General features: G+C 42.7%; 2 protein-coding genes and 1 non-coding gene across 3 annotated transcripts; all 3 read left to right on the forward strand.

The window, feature by feature from the left end:
- Positions 1-1,263: 1,263 nt before the first annotated feature.
- FCAR (Fc fragment of IgA receptor) lies at positions 1,264-11,260 on the forward strand. The gene is given in 6 exon segments (XM_035724920.1): positions 1,264-1,297; positions 5,060-5,344; positions 9,460-9,711; positions 9,714-9,750; positions 11,171-11,232; positions 11,235-11,260. Coding segments are annotated over 6 exon segments (696 nt in total).
- Positions 11,261-17,452: 6,192 nt separating this feature from the next.
- Positions 17,453-23,437, forward strand: NCR1 (natural cytotoxicity triggering receptor 1). Its single transcript, XM_027618457.1, has 7 exons — positions 17,453-17,516; positions 17,598-17,633; positions 17,817-18,101; positions 19,616-19,894; positions 20,162-20,212; positions 21,043-21,090; positions 22,912-23,437. The coding sequence occupies exons 1-7, from the start codon at positions 17,483-17,485 to the stop codon at positions 22,950-22,952; spliced, it is 774 nt and encodes a 257-aa protein (XP_027474258.1). The 5' UTR covers positions 17,453-17,482; the 3' UTR covers positions 22,953-23,437.
- Positions 21,313-21,419, forward strand: LOC113936821. The gene has a single exon (XR_003524383.1). It is a non-coding gene; the product is annotated as a U6 spliceosomal RNA (small nuclear RNA).
- Positions 23,438-26,379: the final 2,942 nt, after the last annotated feature.

Below are 26,379 nucleotides of genomic sequence, written 5' to 3' on the forward strand. Positions count from 1 at the left end.
ATTTTATTAGACAGTGATAGATATATATTATAGCTATATTAACTATATATATATAGTGACATTTCCATTTATTCTCTGACATACAATATAAAATATTCACATATCAGAATATATGATATAAGATATAAGAATATAAATATATAAAATATAAGAAAAGCAACTTTCACCATTTCTCAAAATAGATCCCTCAGGTCTTTTCAAGTCAACCCTTCCCTCAAGGGTAAGTCACTATGTTACTACAAGCAAATAGACAAATCCATCATCTATCTATCATTGGAATGTAACATATTTGTCATGATCATCTTGTCCCAGGGTGAAGTGATCAAGTAACCCTAGCATCTCCCCTGGAGAGTCCAAGTCATGCTGCAGAGGTGGATATTTTTTTGGATGTTTAACAGTTAGATTTTGTTTTGCTCCCTCTTAGCTGCAGGATCTTTGGCAAAGTCACTTCTCTTAAAGATTCATTTTCACTATTTTTAAAATCTGACTGTTGGTGGTGCCTTCCAAAAGAGGTGAGAAGCTCAGGATTTTAGGCATTTGGTGTATTGGAAGGCAAGAGTATGTAGGTATGTATTATAATGAAAATGTGATAAGTGTTAGAGAATTTGATTTGGAATATTTGAGTTCCCATCCCATCTTACAGTTAAATATCTATCTATCTATCCAGTATCTGTATCTAGATATATAGATTGGTATAGGTATAGGACTTTCTTTCCCTACAGATGATGAGTAGCTCCTGAGAAAATTCCTTGGCATGCTGGCATAAAGAAAATCCCCAGTGCAAGAGTATATTGTCTTCCTTATCAAGACCAAGTGGATATACTTAGTCCCTGAATTCCAGAGAAGATACATGGGTACATAACAGGCAAGGACACATGACTTTTGACTAAACAGTCCAATGAAGGCAAATCTCTGTCTGTATGGCACCATCTTATACTCTGTCCCAGGCCCTTCCACTTGGATGTGGGTTCCAGTTTAAAGAAGGATTTGAGCCCCATTAGACATCGGTTGAGGAAAACACTCGTTTCTCATAGGAAACATAAGCAGGAAGATTGGTCTCCTCTTGGGCCCAACCCAAGAGCTATCCAGAACTAAGTTCTTGGGAAGGAACCATTACTTGTGGGGCAATAGATGGAGAAATTCTCTGACCAGAGACTCTGACCTCATACTTCCTGCTGATCTATCTAACTGTCTTATGAGGCTCTGTCATTCTGCAAATGTGCACCAACAAGAGACTAACTGGGCTGAGGCTGTATCAGAATCATGGACCCCAGAGACACTATCTTTCTCTGTCTCGGTGAGTTCTCGAATGCAAGTGGGTAAGGGGGGGAAGATGGGGGAGCCCCAAAACAGTCAGTGTCCCTCTTACTATGAGGAATCAGGAGATTCTGACCTCCATATTGGAGAGTTGGCCTTTGCCCAGATATCTATAACTGTGTCTTCCCATATCCAAGTAGCCTGTGGGACATGTTCAACCCATTTCATGCTGTGTAGAGATCAATGATGGGTCCAGAGTTCCTGTAGATGAGAGCCTTAGGGCCTGAAATCTAGAAGATAAAACTAAAAGATGAGCCTCAAAGCTATGCTTGCTGTGGAAGAAAAAATGACACCCTGCGTGTCATTAGGCAGGGTGACTTAAAACAAACACTGGAAACTGGAAGACTCGTCTCTCATGAATCTCTCTCTCTTCCAGTGCTCTGTCTGAGCCAGAAGATTCAGGCACAGGAAGGTAAGTGTTCCGGTAACTCTCTCCCAGCCACCTTATACCTTGGTACAGAAGGGTTAGAAGAACAGTCAAAAGCCCAAGCAAATTCCAATTTTATTCCCCATTCCAGCCATCTCTGCTGTGTTCTTCTCTCCAAAACCCTCGAACACATTGTACTCAGACCTGGATTTAGTGTTTTCTTCCATTAGGCTGTCTGCCCTGATGTCAAAGACACATATTTTACTGAATGTTCACAAATACAGGGGTGAGGAAGTTGGGAGCCATTGGTGATTGCCCAATATCTGTCCCTATGTCAGACCTACTTTTTTTCACAACCTAATTCTCTCCACTCTATCCACTTTGCTTCATCTAATGGGATGTTGCCTTAGTCCCACCCTCTCAAGCAGTCTCTGTAATGGACACCAAGTAGCTCTCAAGTATGAGTGTATATTGTCACCTCCACTCCTGCCTTGTCCATCTGTGTCTTCTCTCTTTCAGATCCTTCTAAAGACTGTAGCCTGGATTACTTGTGTGCTTAAAACACGGGTATCTTCATCTCCCTCGAACCCCTCAGGGGTCAAACTTCAGATAAACATACTGATGTAACCGGTTGTCCCAAGCACTGCCTGCCCAGGTTGCATCTGCTCCCCTAACCCATCTTGCACTCTCCCACTGAACCTCTGCTCCTCACCCATGCTGAACTTACTTTAGTTTGTCCCTTACTTCTTTGTACTTCATTAACCCTTCTCCCATCATCCCTTCTATCCACAATGCCCCCGACCTGCCAGTCCACACTGCCTAGGCAATTGCTACTCATCCTCATGTATCAGCTGAACCCTTACATCTATTATCAGACCTCCAAGATCTATATCTCTATGCTGCAGACTATGTGTCATGAACTGCGATTATATACTTGTGTATTTTTAAAAATTAGTATCTGACACTTCCCACATCATCAGTCCCTTAAAGATCTTACACAGGTTGTATAGGTCAGGGTTTCTCAACCTTGGACCTATTGACATTTGGGAGCAGATAATCCTTTGTTGGGAGGGAAGTCCTGTGCATTGTAAGATCCCTGGCCTTTACCCAGTAGATGCCAACAGTGCCTCCCGTCCCAACCAAAAATGTCCCCAGGGATTGACAAATTGTCCCCTGGGAGGCAAAATTGCCCCCTGTTGAGAACCACTAGTTTAGGTCATGATATTAAATGAACACTGTGTCTGCATTAATGGAGGCATCTCTCCATATACTTTGGAAGAGAACAAAAGCGTGGATGTATTGGTGAATGAATAATACTGAATAACAGGAAGTCCTGCAATTTTTGGTAAATACAGTCAACATCTTCCATGGCCACAGGTAGTAGGTTGGTCTTCCTTGATGGCATTCCTCCTGAACATGGCAGAGCCCCTTTCATTCCCCCCTCACAGAGATGCAGTTGAGTACATCACTATCAGATCTAAAATAGATGATACACGTCAATAAAGGAACCAGCAGATTGTGAGTTGTTGATGAGGATTGCCATGGCAACAAAATACCACTCTTGGTTGCTGGGGGAGGGGCTGTGGGAAGAAAGAGTGGGAAGTGACCTCTTAGTGTATACAAAGTCTCCTCTGGGGTGATAAAAATACAAGATAGAGGTGATGGAAAATCTTTAAAAAAGGGGGGGGGCGCCTGGGTGGCTCAGTCGTTAAGCGTCTGCCTTTGGCTCAGGTCATGATCCCAGGGTCCTGGGATCGAGCCCCGCATCGGGCTCCCTGCTCGGCGGGAAGCCTGCTTCTCCCTCTCCCACTCACCCTGCTTGTGTTCCTTCTCTTGCAATGTCTCTATCTGTCAAATAAATAAATAAAATCTTAAAAAAAAAGAGAGGTGATGGTTACACAACATTGTGAATGCATTAAATACCACCGAATCCTACACTTTAAAAATGGTTCATTGTGGATAATCAAAATGTGGTCTACACAGACGATGGAATGTTATTTGGCCATTCAAACAAAGGGTATTCTGACACATGCCACAACATGCGTGAACCTTACTCAGGGTATTATGCTCAGTGAAATACACCAGACACAGAAGGACAAATATTGTATTATTCCACGGATACGGAGTACCTTGAATAGGCAAATTCATAGACAGAAAGCAGATCAGATATTACTGGTGGCTGAGGAAAGAGGGAGTCGGGAGTTATTGCTTAATGATTATAGAGTTTCTGTCTGGAGTCATGAAAAAATTCTGAAAATAGAGGTCATGTTTGTACAATGGAGTGAATGTAATTAATGCCATTGAACTGTTCACCTAAAAAAAATGGTTAAAAAGGGGGGAGGGTGTCTGGCTGGCTCAGTCGGTAGAGCACATGACTATCAATATCAGGGTCATGAGTTCAAGCCCCATGTTGGGTGTGGAACCTACCTAAAAAAAAAAGAAAAGAAAAAGTTGAAATGCTAAATTTCACATTTTATATATTTTACTACATTTAGAAAATACCAAAAAAAGATTTTAAAAAGGAAAGAATTGCAGGTCCTTCACACCTTAATTTTTAAAAAATTTTTTTATTGTTATGTTAATCACCATACATTACATCATTAGTTTTTGATGTAGTGTTCCATGATTCACTGTTTGTGCATAACACCCAGTGCTCCACGCAGAACGTGCCCTCTTTAATACCCATCACCAGGCTAACCCATCCCCCCACCCCCCTCCCCTCTAGAACCCTCAGTTTGTTTTTCAGAGTCCATCGTCTCTCATGGTTCCTCTCCCCCTCCGACTTACTCCCCTTCATTCTTCCCCTCCTGCTATCCTCTTCTTTTTTTTCTTAACATATATTGCATTATTTCTTTCAGAAGTACAGATCTGTGATTCAACAGTCTTGCACAATACCCTCCCCAGTGTCTATCACCCAGCCACCCCATCCCTCCCACCCCCCACCACTCCAGCAACCCTCAGTTTGTTTCCTGAGATTAAGAATTCCTCATATCAGTGAGGTCATATGATACATGTCTTTCTCTGATTGACTTATTTCACTCAGCATAACACCCTCCAGTTCCATCCACGTCGTTGCAAATGGTAAGATCTCATTCCTTTGGATGGCTGCATAATATTCCATTGTGTATATATACCACTTCTTCTTTATCCATTCATCTGTCGGTGGACATCTTGGCTCTTTCCACAGTTTGGCTATTGTGGACATTGCTGCTATAAACATCGGGGTGCCCGTACCCCTTCAGATCCCTACATTTGTATCTTTGTGGTAAATACCCAGTACACACCTTAATTTATTTGTATTCTGCCCAGAGAGAAGGAAAGCAGTGTGATTTCTCCATAGCCGACCACCTGAGTCTGGGCTTTATTTTCTTCTAGGGGAATTTCCTGTTCCTCTCATATCTGCCACACCTGGTTCTGTGATTCCCTGGAATGAGTCTGTGAAGATCCTGTGTTGGGGGACTCCTGAGTCTTACTTGTACCAACAGGAAATCCTGGGAAACTCCACATTTGAGGTGGTGAAGAAGAAATTGGGATTTCAGAAGAAGGCTGAATTCCTCACTGAACACATGAATCCAAACACTGCAGGGTGTTATCAGTGCCAGTATAGGAAACAGGACCACTCGTTGGAGCACAGTAAAGCCTTGGAGCTGGTGGTGACAGGTGAGGACACATCCAGGGTCTCCAGCCCTCGGTGTTCTTTCTTTCTTATTTTTTCATAGACTTTACTTTTTCTTTAATTTAATTTAATTTTATTGTGTTATGTTAGTCACCATACAACACATCATTAGTTTTTTGGGTTTTTTTTTTAGCTCTCATTTTCATTTTATTTTTAATTTCCAGCAAATGACCATGATTTGTTTATGGGTTGTTTTCGGTGTTCCAAATTTTTTTTAATTTAATTTTATTATGTTATGTTAGTCACCATACAATAAATCATTAGTTTTTGATGTAGTGATCCACGCTTCATTGTTGTCGTATAACACCTAGTGCTCTAGGCAGTATGTGCTCTCCTAAATACCCATCACCAGGCTAGCCCCCTCCCCTCTAAACAAACCCTCAGTTTGTTTCTCAGAGTCCATAGTCTCTCATGGTTCATCTCTCCCTCTGATTTCCCCCTATTTTTCCCTTCCTTCTCCTAATGTCCTCCTTGCTATTCCTTATGTTCCACAAATAAGTGAAACCATGTGATAATTGACTTTCTCTGCTTGACTTATTTCACTTAACATCATCTCCTCCAGTCCCATCCATGTTGATGCAAAAGTTGGGTATTCATCCTTTCTGATGCCTGAGTAATAGTCCATTGTATATATGGACCACATCTCCTTGATCCATTCATCTTTTGAAGGGCATCTCGGCTCTTTCCACAACTTGGCTATTGCAGACATTGCTGCTATGAACATTGGGGTGCATGTGGCCCTTCTTTTCACTACCTCTGTGTCTTTGGGGTAAATACCCAGGAGTGCAATTGCTAAGTCATAAGGTAGCTCTGTTTTTAATTTTCTGAGGCACCTCCACACTGTCTTCCAAAGTGGCTGTTACCAACTTGCATTCCCACCAACAGTGTAAGAGGGTTCCCCCTTCTCCACAACCTCTCCAACATTTATTATTTCCTGCCTTGTCAATTTTTGACATTCTAACTGGTGTAAAGTGGTATCTCATTGTGATTTTGATTTGAATTTCCCTGATGGCTAATGATGATGAAGATTTTTTTCATGTGTCTGTTAGCCATTTGTATGTCTTCTTCAGAGAAGTGTCTTTTCATATCTTCTGCCCATTTTTGGACTTGATTATTTGTTTTTTGGGTGTTGAGTTTGAGAAGTTCTTTATAGATCTTGGATACCAGCCCTTTATCTGTAGTGCCATTTGCAAATATCTTCTCCCATTCTGTAGGTTGCCTCTTTGTTTTGTTGACTGTTTCCTTTGCTGGGCAAAAGCTTTTTATCTTGATGAAGTCCCAAAAGTTCATTTTCGCTTTTGTTTTGCTAGCTTTTGGAGATGTATCTTGAAAGAAGTTGCTGTGGCCGATGTCAAAGAGGTTACTGCCTATGTTCTCCTCTAGGATTTTGATGGATTCCTGTCTCACCTTGAGGTCTTTCATCCATTCTGAGTTTATCTTTGTGTATGGTGTTAGAGAATGGTCCAGTTTCATTCTTCTCCATGTGGCTGTCCAATTTTCCCAGCACCATTTATTGAAGAGAGTGTCTTTTTTCCATTACATTTTTTTTCCTGCTTTGTCGAAGATTATTTGTCCATGGAGTTGAGGGTCCATATCTGGGCTCTTTATTCTGTTCCATTGGTCTATATGTCTGTTTTTGTGCCAGTACCATGCTGTTTTGGTGATCATGGCTTTGTAATATAGCTTGAAATTGGGCAATGTGATGCCCCCAGCTTTGTTTTTCTTTTTCAACATTTCCCTGGTGATTCAGGGTCTTTTCTGATTCCACAGAAATTTTAGGATAGTTTGTTCCAGCACTTTGAAAAATGTCATTGGAATTTTGATAGGGATGGCATTGAAGGTATAGATTGCTCTGGGTAGCATAGACACTTTAATAATGTTCATTCTTCCAATCCATGAGCATGGAATGTTTTTGCATCTCTTTGTATCTTCTTCAATTTCTTTCATGAGTGTTCTGTAGTTCCTAGAGTATAGATCCTTTACCTCTTTAGTTAGGTTTATTCCAAGGTATCTTACGGTTTTGGGATTACTGTAAATGGGATCCATTTACCAAAGCATCATTAGTTTTTGATGTAGACTTTACTTTTAGAACAGTTTCGGGTTTCCAGAAAAATTGAGAAGATAGGACAGAACATCCCCATATACCTATCACCCACTCTCCCCTGTTGTTAACATATTCTGTTGGTATGGCACTTTTCTTATCATTAATGAACCAATATGGATAACTTAGCATGTGCCAGAGTGCACAGTTTATTTAGGTCTCCTTAGCTTTTACAACTGTTGATGGGCATGCAGGAGGGCACCTGATGTGATGAGCACTGGGTGTTATAGGCAACTGATGAATTATTGATCACTACATCTGAAACTAATGATGTACTATATGTTGGCTAATTGAATTTAAATAAAAATTTTAAAAAAGATTTCCTTAGCTTTTACGCAGCGGTCATTCATCTGCTCTAGGATCCCATCCCACACTGCATGCAGTTGTCATTTCTCCCTAGGCTGCTCTTGGCTGTGGCAGTTTTGAGGAGGGCTGGTCAGATACTTTGTAGGATGCCCCACTATTGGAAGTTGTCTGATGTTTCTCTCGTGGAAAGACAGGGTTCCTGGGGTAACTGTGAGGAAGACCACAGAAGCGCAGTGCCATTTTCACCACATCACATTAAGGGTACACACCATACAAGTGAATATGGCTGTTGATGCTGAGCTTGAGTACCTGGCTGAGATAGCATGTGCAGATTTCTCCTCCTGACCCTTTCTGTATGGATAGAAATCAGTAAATGCAGCCTGTACCTAAGGAGGGGGAAGTTATGCTCCCTGCACAAGTCCGGCCCTAGATTTTAAGCCCTCTGTCCTCAGGGTGGCTTGACCCTGTGTTTCTAGAAGGGTTTGTTTCTGGAAGGGTCCATCCTGAATTTCCAGGTCTTTTCACCTGCTAACATTCTTTTTACATAATGTTGCCTCTTTCAGCCTCTGACATAGCTCCTCAAACTCTTTGGATACTATTCCCCCTTTCCCCAAATATAGCTTGTGATATTGTGATTTATAATAAGAACTATATATTTGGTCTTTGTTCCTGTTCCTGGCACAGAGCTCTTAAATCCCTTGGAATTTCCTGAATGACTAAGAATGGTAAAGTGTTTTGATATTCTAACAAACCCTTTCTTCCTACCTTGCCTGAGGTTATGTTAATGAGGTGACTTTTGGACCCCACTTAAGGACCGGGGCTGGTTGCCAGGAGAACCGACCATGTGAATAAAATGTTTGAACTTTCAGTCCGACCCCACCCCCACCTCCAGGGATGGGTGAGGGGCTGGAGGTGGAATCAATTGGCTAATGGCCAAAGATTTAATCAACCATGCCTAAGTAATGAAGCCTCCATAAGAACCCAAAAGGATGGGGTTCAGAGAGCTTCCAGGTTGTTGAACACGTGGAGGTGCTGGTAGAGAGGCGCACCTGGAGAGGGCACCTGGCCTTATGCATCCCTACCATCTGGCTGTCCCTGATTGTGTTCTTTATAATAAACCAGTGATCTAGTAAGTAAACTGATCTCCTGAGCCTGTAAGTTGCTCTGGCAAATTAAATGAACCCAAGGAAGGGGTTCACAGCCATTCTGTCAGAAGCACCGGTGACACGAGAGGCTTGTGATTGGCATCTGAAGTGGGCGTGTTCTCAGGACTGAGCCCGTAATCTTTGGGATCTGATGTTATCTCCAGGTAGATAGTGTCAGAATTAAGTTGAATTATGGGATGTGCAGTGGGTGTCTCAGGACTGCTTGGTGGTGTGGCGGGGAACCCCACATGTTGTCATTGGAAACAGAATCATATGGGTCTTATGGCTCTAGAAACAAGATCTCTATCTCTTGAAGATGGCATCTCATCCAAGCCGCACAGGCTGCTTGCTTGCTCAGCCCTGTCTGAATAGTTTGGGACAGAGTATGGGTCCTGGGGTAGTGAAATGGGAAGTTCCCAGTTCCCATTCCTTTGGATCAGGGAACATCAGCGTGTTCCCTTCTCTTACCGTGGATCCAATAGGAGTGGTGGGGATAACAGGGAAAGGAAGAAAAATCTTGCTATTAGCTTACTCTCTTCTCTTTTAGGCTTCTACAACAAACCCTTCTTCTCTGCTGACCAGGGCGTTGTGGTGATGCTAGGGAAGAATATCTCCCTGCAGTGCAGTTCAGCACACATCCCATTTGATAGATTTTCACTGATCAAGGAAGGAGGAGCCACCCTGTCACAGAACCAAAATGGCAGACACCAAGGCAACTTCACTCTAGGTCCTGTGAACCAAAGCTTCTCGGGGAACTACAGGTGCTATGGTTGGTACAGCGGCAGCCGTTATGTGTGGTCAGCCCCCATGATGCCCTGGGGCTTGTGGTCACAAGTAGGTGCACCCCAGCCCAGCCCTGTGTCCTCCTCCTTGGGGCCTTGGCCTCCGGCAGGAATACAAAGAGGGACACTGAGAAAGAACAGTGGGGCAGTAGAGGCTGTGAAGAGAGAAAGACTTTCATCCACACCCCATTTGATTTTCACATCCTCTCCTAGAGTTCTCCAGACAGTGCCCTTTAAAAACATGTGGTCTGTTGAGAATGGAGCAGCCAAAGTTCAGAATCACGTTAAGGGGCATTGTTGAGACAATAGATCCCAGACACCACCTCAGACTAACCCACCTCTCTTCTTCACATCCTTGGTTGCATCTGGAAACCCTTAAACTAACCTTCAGTACTATAGGCTGCTCTGAGTGATTGGCTGGAAATTTATGGCTTGTGGAAAGAACTCTAAAAACTCTAACATGAGACCCATTATCATAGTGTTTGCACCTCTCTAATTGGCAGAAGAAGACAAGTTACAGCAAAGGAAAGCAACTGCTGACTGCTGCACAGGGCAACCACATTCATCTCTCGTGCCCACCTTGTCCAGTCACTCTACAAGCTGAGCACATATAGTAGTCATGGCACTGTAAGATCATAGAGGCTAGAGTGCTTTTTCATTTAACAGTGCATAGATAATTGGGCACTGATGGAGGAGGAGTGAATTTATTAGTCTTTTTCTTTAAAGCAGATAGCCACAGTATCTTGTCTTAGAAATCATCTATTTGATTATCCCAGTGTTGGGATAATACTATCCTGTATTATCCTCTCAAACTCGAAATACTGTGCATTTTGTAATTAGGAACTAATTTGAAATTCCAAATCCATTTGAAATTATTTCAGTATTTTAACAAGAGAGTTACTATGATTTCTGAGCATTGTCATTTCACAGTATTTTATTACATCCTTGAAAGGGACATGGGCCCAGAAAGTCCATATAATAAATGAAGAATTTTTTTTAAAGATTCAGAGAACAGCAATGTCTAGTGAACAGTCACACAATAGTGGAGATACAATTTACCTAAGATTATCTGAAAATTTTCTCTGAGCTACTTCCCATATACCAACACTGCTGTATCCTTTGTCATGTATGAAGAAGGAACACAAGTTGTTACGTGGGGTGAAGAAAGTGTAGAGGAGAAAATTTAGGATTCCAAATATATGAAGGTGTTGCAAGGAAGGATATGACCAGACTTTGAGGGAAATGAAGATGGGATGAAAAGCAAACACAACATCGCCATAGTCACCTCCTTTCCTGTTCACAAGACTCCCCTTTGACCCAGGCTCAAGGATTAAGTATGGCACTTGTGAATGCATGAGTTCATTGAGGAGGGGTTCTGACACAAATAGGGAAATGAGCTCCTTTTCAGGGCTCTGGGGTTGGGATGAAATGGAATATGACCAGTGATCGCTCATCTCCTTTTAATTATGTCTGCAGATATAATGAAACAAGATTACACAATGGGGAATTCGATCCGAATGGGTGTGGCAGGGCTGGTACTGTGGTTCTCTCGACCATACTGGTTGAAAATTGGCACAACCATCAGGCTCCACACAAGGAAAACTGTCCAGATTTTCCTGAACTGAGCTGGAGTAAACAGAAAGGTCAGACATAATGGTCCTTTGGACAAACCCCTAAGAGCCAGAAGGTAGACACCTGTTGCTGAAGTAGAAATGAGTCAGCACTTGTGGAGTCCTGCAGAGCTACTGGGAGAACAAAAGAGAGAAAGGGGCACTAACAATTTTGGATCCATTTTCACACCAATGGTATTTTCTTATACATATCTGATACAGTTGTATACCACCTTTCTATATGTTGGTGATAAAATTCTTGGTATAGTCTTGGTTTAGTTCATTCCTGTGATAAAAATCATGCAGAGCATTCTCAGTTCTCATTGCTGACTGTTTTTCTCCCAGCCTCTGCAAAAGGTCTGGCTCAAAATTTCAATCTGTCTTGAATTTATCAGCAAAACCAGATACCCTCACATCCTTCTAGGTAAGCTCTTAACACTTAGAATTCCATAAATTATTAATACTACTAATTAATTATTAATGCTGTCCATTCAACATACCATATATTCCATGACATGTATGCTTCTAGTTTTCCCTACACTGACATTTGTGTATTAACACAGGCTTTCCCCATTGCTAAGAAGACTCTCCTGTTCTTATGAAACTAACATTTCTTTTTTCTTTTTATTTATTTGTTTAAAATCAATTAATTAACTTATACTGTATTATTAGTTTCAGAGGTAGAGTTTAGTGATTCATCAGTTGCATATAACACCCAGTGCTGATTATATCAAGTGCCCTCCTTAATGCCCATCACCCAGTTACCCCATCCCCCTATCTCCCCTCCAGCAACCTGCAGTCTGTTTCCTATAGTTAAAAGTCTCTATGGTTTGTCTCCCTCTCTGATTTTGTCTTATTTTATTTTTCCTTCCCTTCCCCTATGTTCATCTGTTTTGTTTCTTAAATTCCACATATGAGTGAAATCATATGATATTTGTCTTTCTCTGACTAACTTATTTTGTTTAGTATAATACCCTCTAGTTCCATCCACATCATTTCAAATGGCAAGATTTCATTCTTTTTAATGGCTGAGTAATATTCCATTTTATATTTGCAACATTTCAAAATATCTCATGCCTCCAATGCAAATTCAATAGACTTGTGAAAACAACCTCAACAAGCATGTCCTCTGGGAATTTTCGATAGACTGCTCAGTCTATTGATCCATCTCTTTGTAGTATTTGGCATAAAATATTAGAAATATTTATTGAGATTATGAATAAATAAGTTGATGAAGGAAATGTTAGTGATTGGACCAGATAAAACTACAAGAAAGTGCCATAGTTTCGGACAAGGGCTAATCAAAGACTTTACATCAGAGCCAGGATTTGAACCCAAGAATGCAATGGGGTTTGATCCTGACAGAGGGAGAGGATTAGTTTCACACACTTGGTTTTGTCCACACCAGAGCCTTGTTTGGAAAAGCAGACTGTAACCCTGGGAATAAAAAAGATCTTCCCCTCCTAGGAAAAGACTATATCGTCCTGTAGCCATGATGACAAGGAGCCACCAGAACCGGTTTTTCACCCATCATCAATGACCACTCACCTTAGTGAAAATACCTTGGTGATTCAACCAATCAGCTCCTTGTTTCTAAATGTCAGCCAATCAGAAACAGGTTTACTCCAGTAAGAACATCCGTGAGTGATAGCCAATCAAAAGTCCCCCTCAGGGCGCCTGGGTGGCTCAGTTGGTTAAGTGACTGCCTTCGGCTCAGGTCATGATCCTGGACTCCCTGGATCGAGTCCTGCATTGGGTTCCCTGCTCGGTGGGGAGTCTGCTTCTCCCTCTGACCCTCTTGGATCTCGTGCTCTCTCTCTCTCTCTCTCTCTCTCTCTCTATCTCATTCTCTCTCTGAAATAAATAAATAAATAAATCTTTAAAAAAAGTCCCCCTCAAATAAGCGTCTTTTACAAATAATGCCAAACCATAAGAGGCCCTGAGAATCCCAAAAACCCTGTCTAGGATCATCTGTAGGCTCTGCTCAGAGACTCAGAGATATCGCGTCTGGCCAACACACCAGCATAACTCTCCCTTAATATAGTAAAAACAAATTCCACTCTGCCTTTTTTATTTCAGGCACTGAATGGTGAGTGCTTTGGCCTCGACAGTTCATATATTGGGTTGATTTAGGTTAAGTGTAAGGCTTGGCTTAGGGCAGAGTATGGGGACTTATATTCCATGACCTTCACTTCTATGTTAGGCTTTATTCTAGTCACTTCATTTGCAGGAGCATGCTGCAACCCTGTGAATTTTATTCTATTCAATCCATCTATCATGTGGGCAAAGAGATGCTCACAAATGATATGATTTGATGGGCACCTGCTGGCTCAGTCCATAGAGCATGTGACTCTTGATCTCGGGGTTGTGAGTTTGAGCCCCACACTAAGTGTAGAGATTACTTTAAAAAAACTTTAAAAAATGTTATGATTTGAATAATGATGCAAATATATGGATACAGAGTTTCAATTTGGGATGATGAGAAAATTCTGGAGACATGGTGGTGATGGTCCCACAACAATGTAAATATGCTTAATGCCACTGAACCATACACTCAAAAATGGTTAAAATGAAACCCTATGTCTGTCAAAGAACAACTCCCTTTGGGGATATAGAGGTTTAGTTTTGAAAGGTGAAACAGTTCTGGAGCAACAATGTGAATGTACTGCACACTACTGTATAATGGGTGAAGATGGTACATTTCATGTTATGCGTTTTTTACTACAATAAAAAACTTTTTAAATAGTTAAAATGGTAAAAAAATTTATGTTACATATTTTTATCACAATCTGTGAAAAGTTCGTTGTGGCCTGTAGAGACTGAAAGTAGATTACTGGTTGCCTGGCGCTGGCAGAGTGGGCGGGGGGGGTGGTAATTGGCATTAATGGCCAGGGAGCACTGGGTTTCTTTTTGTGGTGGTGGAAAAATTCTAAAATTACATTGTGGTAATGGTTGAGCAATTCTGTGAATGTACTAAAAACCATTGAATTATATACTTTAAATAGGTAAATTGTATGGTATAGTTCAATAAAGTTTTTTTTTTCAAGTACCAAAAAAATGAATATATTGTTAATGACATCCTCGGGGTTGCTCACTCTTTTTTTTTTTTAATTTTTTATTGTTATGTTAATCACTATATATTACATCATTTGTTTTGGTGTAGTGTTCCATGATTCATTGTTTGTTCATAACACCCAGTGCTCCATGCAGAATGTACCCTCTTTAATACCCATCACCAGGCTAACCCATCCCCCTACCCTCCTCCCCTCTAGAAACCTCAGTTTGTTTTTCAGAGTCCATCATCTCTCCTGGTTCGTCTCCCCCTCTGACTTACTCCCCTTCATTCTTCCTCTCCTGCTATCTTCTTCTTTTTCTTTTTTCTTAAAATATGTTGCGTTATTTGTTTCAGAAGTACAGATCTGTGATTCAACAGTCTTACACAATTCACAGCGCTCACCGTGGTTGCTCACTCTTTAAGTGATTGAGTGATGGCTTGAAATCCATCATTTCCAACATAGCTTACAAACTCTAAACATAGACAGTCCCAGGAGTATGGGAGTGAGCTTAAGACGACAAATGGGCTCAAGTAAAAACACTTTGATAAAGTGAAGTCCTTGGAAGAATTTCCCTCTTAGAAAAAGTGGCTCTAGAACCGCTCCAATCACCATCTCAGAAAACGACAAGCAAACCTGTCCGTCTTCAAGTCTGGACGCAGACTTATGAAAAATCAGAAACACTGACATCTTCCACAAGAGTGTGACGTTGAATTCCACTTCTGAGCTATGTAGGACCAAAACCACAAATGAATGTAAGATTGCTTACAGCCTGCTGAGACACCTGGGCCCTCCAGAAGAATCAAATGGAAGGCAACACTTTCGCTACAAGTACACACAACAATAAACATTGGAATCCCATAGGTAGGAAAACTCACTGTGAATAACCAGCAATAAAAAATTGCAAACTTCATAAAGAAACAAAGAAACCCCCAAATATTATGGAAGAATTAGCAATACCAAGGGACTTGAGATACAGAACTCTCATATGCCTATGTAAATTATTAAAGTAGTTAGCAGAGAAAAAAGCCACAAGGAAACCGAGGCTAGACCCATTCTCTAAAGTCCAGACCCAGCTCCAATTAGGGCCATGCCATGGAGATACTAACCTGATCCTCTGTGGTGCCAGGAGGTTGACTTAAATTCCAGGGAGCTCCCCCCAACTTTTAAAACAATTTCACAGGAACATGTTATCAGGCAACCAGCCTCTTGAATAGACTCTCAAACTCTCTAAGTGAGAGGTAGCAGAACGTTCTCACCATACCAAGAGAACTACTTCTCTGCCCCTGGTCACTTTATCCCCAAAGGACAACTAGCTCTTTTCTGACACAGGGACCCACTCACCAGGAACCTTACCTTCATGCTATGAATGGTCTTTAGGCTGACAATGATGAGTAAATTAAGATGTATTATGGGAGAGAAGTGAGACCAGATCCCTTCTTGGCCCAGAGACATCTTCGTCATCTATAGGCAAGCCTGCCTCCTTGTCTCCTCTGAACTAGCAACCACTGCCTCTCTCCCCCGTGGTTTGGTATCTAAATGTTTCCATAGGTCAAGGCCACACTTGAAATTTGTTTTAAAAACAAAAAACAAAACAAAACAAAACAAAACAAAAAACCCATGGCACATAGCCAGGTTTCTCACAGACATTGGCTGTGCCCACTCTCTAGAAATGAGGTCAACGTAAAAAACTCCAGTGGGTGGTCCTGGGTCCTCGCCTACTACTTTTTTCTGCACCCATCTTTCCTGTAAGTTTCCTAAAAGATGCACACAGGAAGTCAGCTGGAAGAACCCCCCCCTCCCCGCTATATCCTTAGCAAGTCCTAATGGGGAGGACAAGACAGTAGAAATCCAGGGTATGACCCTTTTTACAGGGAGAGCAGAGCTTCTGATTTTAGGTCTAAATCTGCCCAGGAGTAAATGCACAAGCTGTCATCTCAAGAGTGACCATCTCACTTGAGCTTTTCTTCTCCAGGATGGCTTCTGAGAAAGACTTTATAGATACATGAGAATGATGCCCTCCCTCAAAATGTTGTAAGGCCATTTTGGTGGAGACCATCTAGACAGGTGGCATGGGTGGGTGTTGGCTGGCTGGAGAAGATGGGTGCTGGAATTTGGAGTCAAGGATTGGAGGCAACAGAAAAGAATGGAATAGAAATCCTATCATTTGCAACCACAGGAATGAACCCACAGGGCATTATGCTAAGTGAGATAAGTCAGACACACAAGGACAAACACTACCAATACCACTTATACTAGGACAAAATTGTCCTATATTTTGACTTAAGTGTTGGTTACATGACTATATACATTTATCAAAACTCATATAGAACTGAACAAGAAATGAGTGGGTTTTACTATATGTAAATAAGAAAGTGAATGGAATATATTCAACCACAAAATCAAGAAATAAGAACAATGGTAATAGATTGGGGGAGATTTCCTCATAGAATGTAAGGCAGAATATAAATTGGCATTACATTTCATTTTCCAAAATTACTTAGACTCTTTGAGGAAAAAAACACATTTTGAGTTTTAAAATATATTAAAATATTTAAGATTTTAATATTTAATTTCTGCTTTATAACAGACCAAAAGAATATACTTATGTAAGAAACAGAACATTTTGTTTCAAAAATTGCATTTTTTGAAATGTTGTAACAAATCTTTGGAGAAGATAGCATTATCATTTCATTCTAATGAAACCAATTAACTGACCCAAGCATATGCATACCAAACAAAGAGGAGCCAAGATTAAACACATATTTTTTTAATGATTCTAAGGTTTCTGCTCTGTACACTTCTGTATGCCTTTCCTGGGCATAATGTCCATACTTCAAAATTTGGAAGAAGACCCTGAAATGAGTTTCAGGTGGGGCAGACAATTGTCAGAGGATCTAGTTAGACCACAGAGATGACCAGATGTGTCATGGGGACAATGACCAGTCCTTATGCCTCATGGTCAGAGGTAGAAGGAAAACTGTGAACCATCTTGTAAAAAGTCAGTGTGAAAGCCCCATGGTGATTAGTGCTGGGCTTCACCCACCACATCCTGTGCATCTTCCCGGCCTGCTGGACTCAGTCTCCACCCAGCTACTCAACATTCTCCTGGTACAATCAGTACTATGACCTCTACACTCAGTGCCCTGCTCTACCTCGGTGAGTTCCTTCAGGTGAGGGAGACAGAATCCAGGGGTCTGGGTGTGGGGGGCAACATGTCTCACTGTTCTTGTCTTCCAGGGCTGTACCTGAGCCAGACCATCAGCACCCAGAAGCGTGAGTCCCTCCTTCAGAGCCCCAGAGTCTCTCTACTGGGCTCAGACAAAGTATCCACCTAGGAGCCACCAGAGGAGAGAGCAGGGGCTCTGGTTTGCTAGGAGTGCTTGGGACCAGCAACCGGGTGGAAATGTGGGTGGGAAGGGACTTTATCTGGAACTCCAGCCTCTGATTCCCTTCCAGAGATTCTTTCAAAACCCATCATCTGGGCCAAGCCAGATTTCATGATTCCAAAGGGAATGCGAGTGTTGATCTTATGCCAGGGGACTCCTGAGGCCGTTGAATACCAGCTGTATTTTGAGGGACACCTCTCTGCCCAGCAGAGCCCAAAACAACTTGGAAGGAGGAACATAGTCATGTTCCACATCCCAGCCATGACCCTGCTCACTGCAGGGCAATACAAGTGCATTTACCGAAGCAAGGAGCTCTGGTCAAACCCTAGTGACCCTCTGGATCTGGTGATAACAGGTAACTGTCCCATCCTCAGCCTGAATCCTGGGGAGGGTCACCATTTATTTATTAATCTCCTTTGGTGTCATTCAACCTCACTCAGCGGTTACCTATGACCTAGAGGCAGATTGGTCTTAGGTCAGGTTCTCCAGGTGAGATGCTCTGAGATGGATGCATGTGTGCAGGGGGGAACACTGGGGAGCATCTTCAAAAGTGACCCCAGCGATGAGGAGTGAGGGAAACAGGCCAGGCAAAAGGCAGAAGCTGGACCATGGTGCAGTTTCAACAGACACCTCAGCCAAGCAAATGTGGAACCCTGGACCTGGGATGGCCATTCTGAGTGGTCTTGAGATGAGGCTAGGGGTTCTGTACCCACCAGTGTCAACCCCTCCTAGGGAGGAGGTTCCATTCAAACATCCGGACTCTTATGGCACTTGTATTCTAGCAGGGGAAGACAGACCACGAGTATAAGTCAGGACAAATCAATCATGAGCACCTAAGGAGTAAATGATGATATGGAAAAAGACAGAGTAGAATGGGGTTGGGAGGGAAGGCAGTCTCAGGAAGGCAGTCTCAGGCTCCTTCAGCTGAGGAATGTGGTTTTCAAACTTAAGCAGGTATCAGAATCACCTGGAGGGCTCGTGAAAACACAGATGGCCCTAGTACACCCATGTTCACGGAAGCACTATTCACAGTAGCCAAAAGGTAGCAAACAGGCTCAGTGTCTACTGACAAAGTAATGGATGAACAAAATGTGATCTATACACATGATGCAATATTATTCGGCCTTGAAAAGGAAGGAGTTTCGGACACCTGCTACGTCATGGACGGACCTTGAGGGCATCATGCTGAGTGAGATAAACCAGTCACAGAAGGACAAATACTGTAGGAGTCCCTTCTGTGTGGGAGCTAGGATGGTCAGATTCATAGAGACAGAAAGCAGAATTGTGGGTGCCAGGGGCTGGGGGCAGGGATGGGGTGAGGGTGCTTAATAATGGGGACAGTTTCAGTTCTGCAAGATGAAAAGTGTTCTGGAGATGGATGGTGGTGATGGTTGCATGACAATGTGAATGTACTCAATGCTACTGAATTGTACCCATAAAATTGGTTAAGATGGTAAATTTTATGTGTAATTTATTTCATAACAATGTAAAACAATAATAATTTTTAAAACACATTTGGCTGCCTTACCCTTGAGTTTCTGATACAGTGGGTCTGGGGTGGAGCCTGGAAATCGGCATTTCTGATAAGCTTCCCGCTGATGCTGATGTCGCCGGTCCCAAGGATCTCTAACTCTGAGAACCACTGATGTTAGGCAATTCCCAGAGAGAGAGTCATGCTAATGCCCCTGAAAGTTAGAGGAGTGAGTGTCTCAATCTTGAAGGGAGAGATCAGGGAGGGCATGTCCACGACCAAAGCAGAGCAGACAGAGATTCTTGGGTGTGACATCCCAGTCTTAAGGCCAAGGAGGAAGGGAGACATAGGAGGCGGGATAAAGACTCTCTTAACCTTCCTGTCTCCTTCTCCCACAGAAATGTATGACACGCCCACCCTCTCCGTTCATCCTGGGCCTGAGGTGACCTCAGGAAAGAACGTGACCTTCTATTGCCAACTAGGCACTGCAACAAACAAGTTCTTTCTGCTCAAGGAGGGAAGATCTGGCCGCCCTCAACACAGATATGGGAACACCCAGGTGGAGTTCCCCATGGGTCCTGTGACCACAGCCCACAGAGGGACGTACAGATGTTTTGGCTCTTATAACAACCATGCATGGTCTTTCCCCAGTGAGCCTGTGAAGCTCCTGGTCACAGGTGAGGATAACCATATTTCCCCCATGTCCTCTCCGGAACCCCAAGTGAACCCCAACCAGTGATGAGGAAGGCAGCAAAGGGACAGGTGGGAAGATGCAGAGGGCACCTCCCTGCAGTGCCCTCATCCACATACATTTTTGCAGAGGCCCAGTTGATTTTTCCTGAGGAAGAAGGCCAGAGGGACAGAGAGAGGGGGGACACAGAGACTAGGTGGGAAGACCAGAGGAAACCCAAAACCCTTATGGTTTTCTTTGTTTCCACTGCCAGAAGATGTTGGGGACAGCAGCCTTGCACCCACAGAACACACCTCCTTTTCTGGTGAGTAACAGTTACTTCTAAACTTGGGTGGGGGGTGATCAGAGCCTCCCAGTGACACTAAAAACATGTCGTTCATTCGAAATATCCATTGACTGTCTAGCATTTGCCATGACCTGCAGTTCCCTCAGTGGAGCAAATACCCTTGGTTTTGCGGCACTTGTATCCCAGCGGGAGACAGACCATGAGTCAAAGTCAGAGAAATAAGGCAAGCATATAGCACAGGGGGAGCAAACAGTGGTGTGGAAGAAAGGACAAACAAGGTGAGGGTGACCTGGAGGGCAGGTGGCAATATTAGAGCTGTCTGAATCAGCCTCACAGCGGAGCAAATACCTAAAGAACTAAGGGCGTTCGTTCTATGGCTACACGGGAAAGAAGGTTCCAGAGAGAGGGAGTGGCCATTGAGTAATGGCAGGGGGAGGGCCCAAGGCAGGGGGAGGGCCAGCGCCGGGAGTAACTCCCTCCACTGGGAGTGACATTGCACGGTGCTGGTTGGGACGGGGTGTGGGCTCAGAGCTGGAAGAAAATGGGGAGACTGTGAGTCATCCAACATGTGAGGAAGAAGCCATGTTGACCCACATAATGAGGAAGCTGAGGGCCAGAGGGAAGACATGCCCGGTGGGAGGTCCTGGAGCTGAATTCCCCCTCGGGTTTGCCTGTCCTCTGGCTCTTCCTCTCTACCTGCCAGATGAAGCCACTAGGACCTGGAGGGTGGGGTGGGGACCTGGAAAAGCTGCACAAGGCCATGGGGTCCAACCGAGGGGAGGAGCGGCAGCCTGGGCAGAGGCCAACACTCTCTTTTTCTCACTGCTTCACTTCCCTATCATCCGCAGACCTTTGGGACCTCGACTTGTTAACCACAGAAGCAGAATTCCAGCAAGGTAGGCAAGCAGCGAGCAGGGCAGTCTGTGAAGGAGCGTGATCTGGAACGGGGAGAGGGAGAGGCAGGGCGAGGCATGTCCATCCATTCCTGTCAGCCATCAGTCTGTTCTTCTGACCCCAGACCTTGGCCTCTGGGATCACACTGCCCAGAATCTCCTTCGGATCGGTCTGGCTTTCCTGGTCCTGGTGGCCCTCATGTGCCTCCTGGCTGAAGACTGGCTTTGGAGGAAGAGGGCACAAGAAAAAGCCAATGGGAACGATACAGAGAAGATTAGCATGGCCCCTGTGCAAGGATGACACACAAATTCATGAAGCATTCCATATTTTGGGGTGGGGGGATGGGTTAGCCTGGTGGTGGGTATTAAAGAGGGCACATTCTGTGTGGAGCACTGGGTGTTATGCACAAACAAGGAATCATGGAATACTACATCAAAAACTAATGATGTAATGTATGGTGATTTACATAACAATAAAAATTAAAAAAAAAAAAGCCAATGGGGCTTCAAGTCAGGAACGCAGGAGAAGGTCCAGAACACAGAGACGCCTGGACAAATGACTGAGAGAGGTGCTGGCCACAGGTAGAGCTGAATGCTGGCCTTGACCCTGAGCTGAGTGAGCTCTGTGTTGTATCCATGGAGGGGGGTTCCCTGCAGGAAACTGAAGGACAGCTGCGTGGAGTCTAAGCTTCCAGGAGGAGTTGGGCAGGGGGAATGAAAGACCTAATTTCTCCTGCAGACAGACCCTCTTGTCTCTTGTTGAGTGTAAGCAATTTTGTGCCTGCCTGATGAAAACCAAAGTTTTAACCACCCTGGTTTTCACCGAATGTATCTCCTTTGTAAACAGCATCACCACAGAATATTTCCTTCCTGCTTTGGTCTTTATCCCTAGTTCTTCTTTCCTTTGCTGCAATATGTCATTCAAGATTTTTAATAACAAGTACAGAAAAAAATAATAATAACCAGTACAGAATAGGCATTTATCAAAAGGAACATCACCCAGAGAGGCACCACCGGGTTAATGGAGATGCAGGCTGTGAGCACACGTACAGCTGAGTGTGTCCTGGCTAGGTCTCAGCCTTGTCCCAATTCCTCTCTCTTATACCACCTCAAGCTTCTGTCTTCCTCACTTCTTTATCCAGAATTTGCCTTCCTCCTTGGGTTTCCCCCCAAGAAAGTTCCCCAAACCCTCCAACTTGACTTCAGATATCACTTCCATGCTCCCAAAGCACCTGTTGTTCGTCTGTAACATCACTGGGGCTCTAACACTGCATACATATCCATTTTCCTGTCTCTACAGTGAACTTGTGTGAATTAAGTCTGTGTTGGGTCTGGTGGCTGTGCTCACAGCTCCTGACACTAAGAGAGTTCTCCGGAAATACACGTCAGGTCAATGGATATACAAATGAGGCTGTAGCTCAGCTTAGCTCTCGAGACTCCTGATTATTGTCCTTGAAATGCTATCTGGACCCTTTGTTCCTTGAGAACTTCTTCTTGATCAACCCATTAATATAACCATTATATGGGTCCCTGCCCTCCTCAAGATTCTGACACCTCACACGGTGTCAAATCCATTCTCTAAATCTGAGTTCCTGTTATGTATCAGAGAACATTAATTCCAACCTCAAAAGGGTTGGACATGCATTTTTAATGAGATAAAGAATATCCAGAAACCAGTATAGGCTCTGACACATGTAAGTTAACTCAATGCATGGTAGCTGTTATTATTCCCAGTACAATGGGGAACTGAAACTCACACAAATTGTTACCTCAGTACCAGTGGATCAGTACTGAATGTCCTTCTTTCTGTTCTTCATCTGCTAGGTCTTCACAGACCAAGAACTTCTGTTGATACTGAATCATAATGTTCTTTATCCCAAGACATGATGGACTTCCTCAGAGCGTGTTTATGACATCCCAAATTTTCCATATCCTAAGCTATGGCAGGAAACCTACAGTCTCAAGGGGGGGAAAATGTGTAAGGTAGAAGAATTTTGGATCTCCAGATATAAGTGCAGGGGCTTGAGAGCCTCCTCAGAAGGATGGAGGGGTCTTTTCCACACAAGGCTGTTCCCCTCACTGCTCCAAGTCAAAATCTTCCAAAACTGGTTAACAGGACTAGACCAGATGGTTAAGTAGAGCATTACTCTTTTTGAAATGTTGCACCCAGTTTGTATTCCAGACAGCGAAATGAAGCATGGGGAAGAAGGAAGGGAGGGAAAGGGAGAGAAAGTACCGGCCAATTGTTTGTTATGGAGGTTTATCGGAAACACTTAAAGACACTTCCATTACAGCAGGGAGGACATTAGGAGAAGGAAGGGAAAAATGAAGGGGGGAAATCGGAGGGAGAGATGAACCATGAGAGACTATGGACTCTGAGGAACAAACTGAGGGTTTTAGAGGGGAGGGGGGTGGGGGGATGGGTTACTCTGGTATTAAGAAGGGAACGTACTGCATGGAGCCCTGGGTGTTATACGAAAACAATGAATCGTGGATCACAACATCAAAAACTAATGATGTACTTTATGGTGACTAACATAACATAATAAAATAAAATTAAAAAAATTTTTAACCATTAAAGTGCTAACATGATAAAAAACACAACAAAACAAAAACACTTCCATTTATTTCTCAGTGGTTAGAACCTAAGAGCTTGCCCCACTTGGATGCAAGGGAGGTTGAGGAAGATAGCCTTTATTCCAGGCGTCTCTGTGACAAGATAAATGCTGGCATTTCTGTTACCAATGGAGTGAGGAGGGATGTGACAGAGTTGTGATAGGCAGCTGCAGTCTCTGCAACCAGAGCCTACTATGTGCCAGGCACTGGTAAAAGGACCACATCCCTGCTAGAACAGGGATGATTGTCCAGGAGAGCAGATCTTCAAGAAAGTGAGTAAATGCAGGGAAAGGGGACAAGTTGGGATAGAAGAAATACAGGATGCCACTGGAGCTTCTTTCTATGCAAAATTACATTCTAGAGAGACATTGAGGAGGGCATACAAATGAGGAATGGGGGTGACAGTGGCAGGGGTCTGCACCAATTCATGCAGAGGCTCACATGTGGGACAGAGGGTGAAAACCATGCAGTATTAGTAGAGCTTTGATTCTGGGTGACACTGGGTGCATCACGCCAAGCACAGCCATGGAAGCCACATCTTAAATGCACATCTCATCTTTAAGGCAAAGGGAGCTCATTTAGCACTTTTATCATGGCTGGGATAGGATGACGTGTGCATTGCAGAAAGATCCTTCCAATTAGAGAGAGAAAAGAATAAGCAGAAGAAAACAAAACCATGGAGAAACAGCACAGTTGAGAATGTCATCTATTTCTGGGGTTGCCAATCAGAGAGAAGACAAACTGATAACCCAGAGGGAGGTCCAGCAATGGATGATGGGTCCTGGTCCTGAGATTGGTAATATTTGCTGGTTTTGTTACTTTTCAGGATTGCCTAGACTATTCTGAGCCCTTTAGATTTCAATATTAACTTTAGGATGTCGGTTGTCACAAAAGACCAGCCTGGGTTGTGCAGGAAATTGTACTAAAGCTACAGATCAATTTAGGGGGAATTATCATCTCTTCAATCTTTCAATCCATGCAAGTTTGCACCCTAAATGTGTTATATTTTGCCATGTATTTACATGTTCCCTGATTTCTTTAAATAATATCGTGTAGTCCTCTGAGTACAGAATGTGCACATCTTTTGTTAGATTTCCACAAGATATATCCTCCAGTTATATCATCCCCAGATAGATTCCTAGGTATGTGACTTTTATTTTGTAAGTGGTATCATTCTTTAAATAATTTTATCACTGTTGTTTATTGCTGGTATTATAAAAATGAAATTGGCTCTTGTATATCTAATATGTACTCAGTGGTCTTGCAAATTTCACTTAATTTTGACAGTTTAAGATTATTTCTAGGTTTAAAAATTTTTAGAATTTTTTGTAAAATTGATTTCTTTTTTACTGTCTTAACTACCTGGCTAGAACCTCCAGCACATTAATGGATAGCAAGGATCCTTTTCTTAGTACCAATATTATGGGGAATATTTTTAATATCTTACCACTGAGTAAGCAAATTGCTATAGTTTTTTGTAGATATTCATTGTCCCAGTAAGAAAATTCCTTTGTATTCTGGTTCTGCTAAGCTTGTTTCCATTTGCAAATGAGAAAGAACATATCCAGTGAGACCAATTAGGAGACTCCTACATTATTCTAGATGACAGTTGATAATGGCTCAGAGAAAGTGGAGACCTTTGACATATTTTAGGCACATAAGTCATATTTCATTTTATTGCTTAGAAATGATGGCTGAAAATTATGGAAGCAGCCCAAATGTCCATCAACTGATGAATGGATAAAGAAGGTGTATATATACAATGGAATATTACTCAGCCATCAAAAAGAATGAAATCTTGCCGTTTGCAATGATGTGGATGGAGCTAAAGTGTATTATGCTAATTGATGATAAGTTATGATAAGTCAATCAGAGAAAGACAAACACTATATGATTTTACTCATATGTGGAATTTAAAAAACAAAACAAATGAACAAGGGAAAAAAACGAGAGGGGACAAACCAAGAAATAGATTCTTAACTATAGAGAACACACTGATGATCACCAGAGGGGAAGTGGGTGAGGGGATGGTGATTAAGGAGTGCACTTGTCATGATGAACACTGGGTGATGTATGGAAGTGTTGAATCATTGAATTATGCGCCTGAAACTAATATTTCACTGTATGTTAGCTAACTGGGATTTAATAAAAACTTAAAAAAAAGAAACGATGACTAAGCAGGTAGCAGGATCAGCTCTGGACGATGGACTCTGGACAACTTGGGTGGATGAAGAAGGGGACATTTCCCTCTCACTCCTACCCACAGGTGAACCATGAGCTGCACGGTAAGAAGATACATTTGGGGCAAAGTCAGAGATACAAATTAATGGCCCATCTTCCCAAACTGAAAAGGTTTCATTTTTTATTGAAATATAATTGACGTATAACATTGTGTCAATCTAAGATGGACCACAAGCTGGTTTGATACACAATATGCACTTATATATTGCAATACGATTGTCACTGTAGTGTTTGTGAACACCTCTGTTGTATCACATAATCATTTCTTTGTTGTGGTGGGAATGAGTAAGATGTAGTCTCTTAACAATGATGCAATATCATTGTCTGGAATCACTGTACTCTATATTAGACCTCCAGGACCTTCTTATTTACTAGTTGCTAGTTCATACCCTCAAACAACGTCTCCCCATTTCCCCCACCCCCATCCCCTGGCCA

The sequence above is a fragment of the Zalophus californianus genome, chromosome 17 (genome assembly GCF_009762305.2).
Source record: "Zalophus californianus isolate mZalCal1 chromosome 17, mZalCal1.pri.v2, whole genome shotgun sequence".
Classification (NCBI taxonomy): Eukaryota; Metazoa; Chordata; class Mammalia; order Carnivora; family Otariidae; genus Zalophus; species Zalophus californianus.

What these genes read in the sequence shown, in the direction of transcription:
- NCR1 (XM_027618457.1), top strand. Translation starts at nt 17,483, where the DNA reads ATGACCTCTACACTCAGTGCCCTGCTCTACCTCG. An exon ending in CAGTGCCCTGCTCTACCTCG is followed by an intron (nt 17,517 to 17,597) that starts GTGAGTTCCTTC and finishes CTTGTCTTCCAG; the next exon opens with GGCTGTACCTGAGCCAGACC. An exon ending in AGAACACACCTCCTTTTCTG is followed by an intron (nt 20,213 to 21,042) that starts GTGAGTAACAGT and finishes TATCATCCGCAG; the next exon opens with ACCTTTGGGACCTCGACTTG.